Source organism: Pan paniscus, chromosome 1 (assembly GCF_029289425.2).
Source record: "Pan paniscus chromosome 1, NHGRI_mPanPan1-v2.0_pri, whole genome shotgun sequence".
NCBI lineage: Eukaryota > Metazoa > Chordata > Mammalia > Primates > Hominidae > Pan > Pan paniscus.
In genome coordinates this window covers 65,025,065-65,034,986 of record NC_073249.2, presented here as the reverse complement: position 1 = coordinate 65,034,986, position 9,922 = coordinate 65,025,065, and the positions used below count along the sequence as shown (strand labels likewise).

General features: G+C 38.1%; 1 protein-coding gene across 9 annotated transcripts in view; it reads right to left on the bottom strand.

Moving 5' to 3' along the window:
• Positions 1 to 5,071: 5,071 nt before the first annotated feature.
• The window catches only part of EDEM3 (ER degradation enhancing alpha-mannosidase like protein 3), a 73,595-nt gene continuing 68,744 nt past the window's right edge, over positions 5,072 to 9,922 (bottom strand). For all 9 annotated transcript variants that reach the window (XM_008968564.4, XM_034942361.3, XM_008968566.4 and 6 more), the window contains one exon: positions 5,072 to 9,056. In XM_008968564.4, coding sequence (XP_008966812.4) covers positions 8,647 to 9,056 — 410 coding nt within the window. In that variant the 3' untranslated portion in view covers positions 5,072 to 8,646. The remainder of the gene's footprint in view (positions 9,057 to 9,922) is intronic.

The following is a 9,922-nucleotide window of genomic DNA, read 5'->3' as shown; positions in this document are numbered from 1 at the left end:
AATTTCAAGGTCATACAGAGTAAGGGCTGGAACTGGGATTTTAAGCTCAGCAGTCTGGCGCCAGGGTCTGTCCTCTTTTTCTTGTGTTGATACACGATATTTTCATACTTATAGGATACATGTGACTTCTGTTATGCATAATAAAGGTTGAGAAAATGTCAACTGCCCTCCCCCAGATCCTTGGTACCACCACTAGAACCCTCCAGGAGCCTTCTCTTTTTCCTGCATTTACCCTCACACACTTGCCTGTTTAATTTAGCCAATGTATTTCTTTGATTTCAGTTAAAACTCCATTGCTAAGCCTGTTTTCTTATCAATAAAATGGGAATAACGAAGGTATCTGTCTCACACGGGTCTTACAAAACTGTAAGTTCTAAGTACCTGATAAATGTAAACAGCCAATAAATGAGCATTATTATTACAAAGATAGTAGAGAGTTTCGCAGAGGATTGATTTTGTTTTTGTCCCCCCCACAACCCCACAAAGCCTAGGCTGGAGTGCAGTGGTGCCATCTCGGCTCACTGCAACCTCTGCCTCCTGGGTTCAAGCAATTCTCCTGCCTCAGCCTCCTGAGTAGCTGGGAATTACAGGTGCCCACCACCATGCCCGGTTAATTTTTGTATTTTTATAGAGACGGGGTTTCACCACGTTGGCCAAGCTGGTCTTGAACTCCTGGCCTCAGGTGATCCGCCCGCCTTGGACTCCCAAAGTGCTGGGATTGCAGGTGTGAGCCACCATGCTCAGACTCACAGAGGTTTAGAAAGTACTGGCTTAAAATGAGACGCCTCTCACTTGGTTAGCCTAGAATTTTCCATTATTGCCTTACCAATACAGAGATAAACAGGTTACCATTCTTTCCTGTAGCTCTTACTCAGAATTTCAAATTTAGAATGTCACATTCAGTGATTTTGGTCTAAAGAGGACCATTTTTGCCATCACCACAAAGCTTGGGAACCCTTGGCTTTGAGACCCACAAGAGGGCCACCCGGCAAAGGATCTGTATCTTGGTCTCAGCATTTTGAGCTCTGCCCACACTTGTGTTAATTCAGATGAACACACAAAAGAAAGTACAGGATGTATTCTTTCATTAATGAGTTTACTCATCAGGAAAGGAAGAGAATAAATGGTGCTAATCAGAAGAGCCAGTTTTCAGGGAATTAAAAGACATTTTTGCTTGAATGTGCTAAAAGTTTAAATGAGGAACAATACATTATCTAAGTCAGTAGTTTTTACACTGTATTCAGTGGAGCCCTGGAGTTTTGCCAAGGCGTGTCAGGGGCAGCTCTGAAGTTCTGAAGTTAGTAATTATCCCTCTGGCTGAATGTTAACTTGAACAGAGTGGAGGAACTCAGGCTGTAAGGCCTGAGGACGACTGTGAAGCAGCTGTGCCAGAACCTTCACGCTGCCTAAGAGCACATTCAGTTCTGGAGATGTGTGACCTTGGTCAAGTCACTTCCCACCTCTGGCATCTGTCGTCTTCTTTGTCCAATGAGGAGAATCAATGGCGTGACAATTTAAAAAATCTTTTGGCTCTAAAATTCTGAGACCCTCACATGAATTGCGGTCTCCTCAATGTTTACTTCCAATAAAAAAAGATTTTTAGGGCTACCTTCATACAACTGTCTTCAAAATTGGCACATCGTTTCTTTGACATTTCTCAGTGATTGCAAATCCTAGCCCTTTCAGGATAAATGTGATTTGGGGAAGTGACAGAAAACATCCACTCATTCCAAACCAGGTGTTTCATTCAACTCACCCCACAAGAGCTTAGTGAGTGCCTTTCAAGAGCTAGACACTGGCAGAGGTGAGACAATAGTGATGAGGCCAAACTTTCCCTTTTTCTCAAGCGGCTCCCAGGCCAGTGATAAGCTGGTAAAACACATACATGGGTTTCTGGCGTGGTTTTTAGATGTTTCCTAGGTGGGGCCATTGTGACAGGAGATGATGAAATGTTGGAGCCAAGGATCAGAGAAATTGGTAGTTGCCTTGGAAACAAGAAGACTTGTCTCTTGTATCTAACATTTTGAAGTCTGATAAGTATCCTCTGACTCAAGAGACCATAAGGCCTGAAGCTGTAAGCAGTCCTTTCTCCTATTCTCACCCCTTTGGGGAGTCACTCTCTAGCCCCTCACCATAATTTTTTCTTCATAAACTCATTGTCCTTTTCATTTACTTTATTTTCTATCTTCTTTACTACATTTTGTCCATTTGTCCACTACAACCACCGCAGGTCCTTTAAGTACCTTCAACTCCCAGATCCCTTTGGTAGCTGGCTGGTTGGCAGGTGAATGTTGTTTGCAAGGGTATCTGAGTCAGCCTTCATAGCAGCCATATTACACCCACTTGGTTCAAATAGATAATTGTGCATAGTTAGGAGAGTCAGTCTGTATCGCAGAAATCAGGCTAATCTAGGTTCAAATCCCAGGCCCATCTAACTTGCTCTGTGGCTTTGGGCAAGCCACTTAAATGAAATTATAGATATTTTGCAAGGTTGCCATATGGATAAGGAATCACATATATAGAGCACTCAGTATATGTTAATGCCTAGTGAGGGTTCAAAAAGTGGTGGTTCTGACTAGGTGCGATAGCTCACACCTGTAATCCCAGCACTTTGGGAGGCTGAGGCGGTCGGATCATTTGAGGTCAGGAGTTCGAGACCAGCCTGGTCAACATAGCAAAATCCTCTCTCTATTAAAAATACAAAAATTAGCTGGGTATGGTGGCGCACGCCTATAATCCCAACTACTAGGATGGCTGAGGCAGGAGAACTGCTTGAACCCAGGAGACAAAAGTTACAGTGTCCCAAGATTGCACCACTGCACTCCAGCCTGGATGACACAGTAAAACTCTGTCTCGAAAAAGTGCTGGTTCTTTTTATTATTAGGACTGCAAGGATGATACCAGTGTTCATATAGCTTATTAGAGAGCTGGCCTGGACCAGTCCTCTTTGAGGTGTTGCTGGAACTTGAAGGAACTACTGTTGAGCTGAGCAGAAGCTTACAGATACACCCTAGGGGAGTATGTGGCTTGGATGGGGCTCCTGGAGACAGCGAGCCACCAGGAACCACAGAAGGAAGGTGGGGTGAAGTTGAGTCAGCAGTCTGGCCAGACCAGTTGATGGAAGAAAGACCTGAACTGGATTCAAGAGACAAACTTTCATTGCCTCAGATTAAAGATGGTCTCAAAGGTTGACATTAGAAAATGTAAAAAGGTGAAGCCAGGCATGGTGGCAGGTGCCTGTAATCCCAGTTACTTGGGAGGCTGATGTGGAAGGACTGCTTAAGGCCAGGAGTTCAATGCTGCAGTGCACTATGTTCTCACCTGTGAACAGCCACTGCACTCCAGCCTGGGCAACATAGTGAGACCCTGTCTTAAAAAATTTTTTTAAAAAGAGTAATTGTAGGAAGGTGAATGAATAGATGTCCACTTTCCATTGACCTACTTGATTCAATGAATAATCTACATTTAAAAAGCCACTTAATCACCACCAGGGCCATTAAGACATATGAAAATCTCAACAGTTGAAAGAGGTCTATGGTGCATATGATAAATTTGGAAGTGGAAATTGGTGAATGATCCTCTAAAAACGAATGGGGTCTTCCTTGTACATACACATGTGGAGGTAAGGATCTGACAGCTCAAGAGGTTGCAAACTGGAGACCATTGCTGTCACATATATTTTGTTTAACTTGAACAATGTTTTAAAATAAGATTTCACCTGAATTTCTGGTTTTTCTCAAATGTTAAAAAGATGGAGCCACACATTCTTCCATAGCAACAGTATGCCTGCATCAAGTACCCACTGTCTCCTGTGGCTATTTAGTGGGGTAGGGGACTTCAGAAAAGGTTGCTAAAACCAAGAAACTACTTTTTAGGGGTTTCAGGCTATTTGCCACTCCCTCCTTGAAATGCTTTCTTGGTTTTTATACACTGCTTCAGCCTTGTTTTCCTCCCACTTCTCCAACTGCTCTTTTTCATTCCCTTCTACAAAAGTCGTTCCTCCTCTGCTGTCCCCAGATTCTAGGAATCTCAGGGCTCTATTTTAGATCTTCTCTCTTCCCTATTCCACACAGTTTTCTTGGTAAACCTCATCTCTCAAGGTTTTGAGTCCCAGCCAAATGCTGCTTATGTCCACGGTAGGTGTGCAGTACATATGGGATTGGTTGAATCGTGCAGAAACATGAGATGGGAGGATTCTGGGGTGATTTTGTTTTGTTTTTGAGACAGGGTCTCCTGTGTTGCCCAGGCTGGTCTCAAAGTTCTGGGCACAAGCGATCCTCCCAACCTCAGCTTCTTGAGGAGGAGATGCGATTATAGGTGTGCACCACTATGCCCCACCTCGTGTGTATTTTTCATGTTCTCTTCTTTCGCTGACCTAAACTACTTATTTTTAAAAGCATAATGCTTATTTTGGAAACTTATGAAAATACTGACATATACAAATAAGGAAATAGCAATTGCCTACAATCCAAGATAACCACTGTTAGTATTTTGGCTATTTAACTCACTCCATGATTTCCACCACTCTCTATCCCCTCACCATAATTTTTTCTTCATAAACTCATTGTCCTTTTTACTTACTACTTTATTTTCTATCTTCTTTACCACATTTTGTCCATCTGTCCACTACAACCCCAGGTCCTATAATAGTGCCTGGCATACAGAAGGCATGCACGCCCTTAATCTTTGTTGAATAAATGAGTCAATGTCATTATATATATGTGTGTGTGTATATATATTAAATGTGTATGTATATATGTGTATGGAGAGAGTGAGCAAGCGCTGGGTCATAATTTATACACAATTCTAGAGTTTTATTCACTTAGCATTACCTTTGTGCATGCTACTGACTTGTTGAAAAACTTTCAGTGATTTCTTAGAACAAGGTCCAAAATCCTTACTTTAGCCCACAAGCTTGGGTTTCTACAGCCTAAAATGTCCCCAGAATTCAATCCCCGGAGGATAAAATGAGTTTAAAAAAAAGAAAAAAAAAAAGGAAAACAGAGTGATAAACATCAAGACATAAAAGTATGAAGATATGCACAGTGATTCTAAAAATTCAAATTAAAACTAAACTGGAATATTTACATATTTTATTAAATCTTTACAATCAGTAATTATAATCAAATACATAATTATATACAGGATTATATACATTTTGCCCAGACTTTTACATCACAGTACATAGTTTCCCTTAGAAATATTGTATACATTTATCACCAAACAATAAAATCCAACAACAGTAGTGTTACAGCACCTGTTAGTACAGACATCTTTTTCATAAATTACATCATAAGAAAATATACGGCTGTAAATTGGGCTTTTAAAAATGTCTTTTATAAAATCTGAACATACAATATTTCATTCACAGAATGTTTTTTTTTCTATGTTCTGACTGAAGCCTTGTGCATAAAACGACCGGCTGGAATATTTACTAAATTCTACCCCCCTCTAAAATTATAAGCAGTATTTGAATTACTTATGCTGAGCTTTCTTCATGATGAATTTGGCATGGGGTTTGGTGAGAGAACAAATGTTGGCTTTACTATAAAAAGGTTGTGTGATGGTAATTTAAATTTTAAAATCTTCTTGAGAGAGTAATTACATTAGTGAAGTTAAAATCAGAAAGTGTACAATTTTTCATTTTACTAATACTGTAAAGAAAAAGGGAGACGTGTAATGCCAAGAGTTAATTTGTTCTGAAACAATTATACTCTTTTTGGAAGCCTATTGCAATTTAAGAAGAAAAAAGAAAACTTGCCTAACAAAATATCCCATACCAAACATATCTAGTAAATTACAATTCTTTCACACTTAAAACTTTATGGGAAAAGTACTGCAAATAAGGGCATATCATTTCAATGAACTTTTATATGCAGAAAAAAACTAGCTATTTTATTTTTAGTAGGTAAACAGGTTAAGTTTTAAAACTTGAAAATACCTGAATTAAATACTTGCTCTAATATCTCTTAAAGGATTTCAGCTAAAATCCTTACTTGATTCCAGATTTGTAAACATTATATAAATCTTTCTTAAACAATTTTATGGCTGTGGTGATCACTTCAGCTATATTTCTAAGCAGTCAACATTTAACTGAGGTAGAACAGATGTTTCTAAATTAGGGGTTTCATAGAATCCCCTGAATCTTTAGCAAGTTACTAAAATGTCTATAAAAGTTAACTAAAAAACAAAACACTAAAAAAAAAAAAACAACTAATGCCTTTGGAATTTTTAATGAACTCAAAAACTACTTTGTGGCAGTATGTCAAGTTAGTAAATGAATGTAGAGTTGTAATTACAACGTTGGGGTTTTTTAGACGAACATTATCTCCTCTTTTCTTAACTAGGGAAATATTGAGTATAATTCCTTCTTGGTATTAAGAAAAATTGGTTAAATTTTTTCCTTTTCTTTTTTTAAGGATTTACTTTTCTTAACAAGTGAACAATTCGCTTCTAAGCATCAATGAAAGGCAACACCTCCCTCTAATGGCCAAAGGAAGAGAGTGGCAGTAAGCTGGCTTTTCCAATGTGTCACACAATCCTTCATGCCATTAAGTTCTCCTTGTTGGAAAAGAAATTAGGTTGTTTTGATAACTTAGAAAAGTTCGTTTTAGACAACAATGACTTTCAGCTACAAATACAAAATCAAATCCATGTATATAAGGCTTCTGTAATCGATGTCTTAGAGGAACATTGCTCATTTTCTCCAAGCCCCAGTCCTATAAATCAAGGCAAGTCAAGTAATTAAGCTTCAGCTATTTTGGCAGCTTTGCAATTAAAATGAACAAAGCACTATATCTATCCTTCCATATACTGTATATATTATAGTTCTATCTTGTTACACCAAATCTCACATGCAGAGAGACTAAAAATATCCATTTTGGTTTCAGGTATAATTAAAAGCCAATAAGGGTCTTGCATACTATTCTTTTTCCCCCTCCCCAAAGTGAATTCACCATCAGATTTACTACTCCCTGACTCAAATATATTTACCTGGAATATCTGAATGCAGGTATTTATCCTCTTAGAAAAGAATATGTTTACCTGGGATCTAAACATACTGTACACGAATATACATAACTACAATACAGCACTGCTGTTTTTAACAGCTCCACTTATAGCTCATCAGTACCTCACAACCATGTTTTAGGAAAAAGTTTTGTGTAATGTTATGGTAAAGAGAAGAAAATTATGTCTCTTAAATATTCCTTTAGAACTAATTCAGGCAAGTTTAAAAAATAAATAAAATGAATAAAGCCATGATTTCAACTACAGGGCTGTCTACAAACATCAACAACAAAATTTAAAACTTTTTAAGACTTAAATGTGGCCAGCACCAGACTACTACAACAACAACAACAACAAACCAAAAAAAAAAAAAGGGGGGGGGGTGGAAGTCTCATTAAGCTATATAGCTATATGTAGTTGTATTGTACTTTTTTTTTTAAACACAGGTCACCATACACTAATTTTCAAGTCCGTATCAGAAGGAATATCTGTTAAAAACAAAAACAAAAACCATGATTCAACAGAAAATGTGACAGATTCCTTAGGTGCAACTTTAGAAACCTAAGTTTCAAAGGAGAAAAACAGTAGTTACTCCAGGAATTTTAACTCACTAACCACAGTTTTATCATGGCTCTGTAAGACAGAAAAATGGAACAAAATGTATATAGCTGTTGGCGATACGAGCCTTGTGGCTCAAATTGCATACCAAACATGGGATGGAGTAAGGCTGATGGCTAGAGGTAATCACCTCTAAGAGAAATGAACTGGAAATGATTTATAATCTACCCTACAAGGATATAATGCTAGGTTCCATTTCAGAGTAGTCACAGCTTTCCCTATGGAAGGCCCAATGGGAGGTTCATATTGCAACATTATAGTTTCTCCCTTACTCCATTTTTCAGAAGTATTAAGTAAGCAATCTCCACAATGTATTATATGACCATTTTACCTGGTCCCACTGATTAGTCTTTATGCAGAGAACTCACTGAGAAAGTACACTGGCTTCACCTTTGGTTTAAATAAAAAAGACATTGTTAAGAAGGAAAAAAAATCAAGTCATCTTGATCATTTGTCACTAAATGAAACAAGAGAAAGCGATGAGCAAAGACTGTTTTCACCATAAATGCATTTGCTTCATAACCACTTAGGTCACTTAGAGTGTTTTGTGAAGGCAGCATAATCAGAATGCCACAATACTCGGATGCATCTTCCCAAAAGAGCCTCTAACCCCCAAAACCAAGAAAGGTGAGCTTCCTTTAATTAGAAGGCTATCCAAACTCCTATTCCCCACTCCACTACTAAATGAATTTTGTTTCTTGTCTATCCAGAGACAACAGAAATCTGGTTCGCAGGAATGCTCAGTAATCTTTCCCTGGCCTGAGGTGTTGCAGGGTGGTGCAGTGCTGCATTTGAAGGGGGAACTGTGGATTTCCATTTTTGATGGGACAGTTTTAAACAAGGTCAATTCTAACACAGCATGCTCCAGATTCCTACGATAACTACGCCAGTCAGAACGTGGTTGTTCATCACCATACTTAAAGCCTCCCATTAGAAAGCCTGCTTAGTATTAGGGTGTCTATTAACCACACACAGTTTACCTTTTCTTTTTAAATACCTACCAACAGATTGTTTAGCAAGTCATAGCTCATCCTTCTCCATCATTTCAAATGCTTCTATATCTTCATTCCAGTCTGCTAATATGGAGTCTATAGGCTGGACCTTTTTACCCCAGCTAACATTAGGATTGGAATCTTCCTCAGTTTCTGATTGTTCTTGAAGCTGGTTATCTAAATCTGTACATTCACCATTAAGATTTGTAGTCTCATGGTTTTCTGTGGGATTAGAAGTCTGTTCAGAAGGGGAAATGCTTGCAGCATTGTCCACATCTGCTAGAGATAATAATTCTGGGTGAGAATTTAGAGAATTTTCCTCAGAAGACTCTTGATCAACCAAATCAACCTCCTGAGAACTTGATGAAATCTGTTCACCACTCTGATTCTGAGAATCATTTTCAGAGGATGGTTGTTCTTCATTTTCCATTTCAGGATCTGTATGAGAAAGAAACAAACCTCATGCTACTTCTCTAAAAAATGTACTATTACACTTTCCAAAGCATATTGGTTTTTGCAACAAGATGAAATAAAACGTGAAAGAGAATCATGTTAATGCAGAATGGTGAGCATCAGCACTGAAATGAAGACTGTCTTTATGCAGTCACATTTTCCTATAGATTCACTGTGCAAAATGTGTCAGTGTTAGAAAATAAACGTTCTTCCAAATTGGAAGGAATGACAATAACTAAGACTGATGTCAGTGGACATTAGTAAGCCAAGAAGTACGCTAACCAATAATAATATTAAAATATATAGAGATTTGCAATGTATGGCTAAAATGTATTAGATACCTAAAGCTTATGCATAAGAACATATTAAACAGAATCAATTTTAAACAGCATATATCATTGCTATATTTTCAAATAATATTCCTTTGAAAAGTGAAATTCCTACTCGGTAAGTCATAAAGATGCAGATAACATAGATTTTTTTGAATGACTAAGGGTATTAATGTGACTGATCAGAAATACTTTCACAAGACAAGAACTGAGATTATTCATAAAATTCTATTATTTTAGGCCTATGAATTATAAGATATAGTCATTCTAAAATCCACTGGAAGGCTGAAGAGTGAGTTAAACCTCTTATAATGAATATACAGTGAAACCACTAGAGGCATTTTATTTAGGGTTCCTACAAGAAAGTGCTTAAATAGCATCGACGCCTACATGCTACATCCTGTTCAGTCTCTGCCTCTGTGATGCAGTTGGCCAGCAAATATCCTCCAAGTCATCATTTGCATAGTGCTAGGGATAAAATGAGGAGCAATACCAAATGCTATACCTGCCCTTATGGGTCTT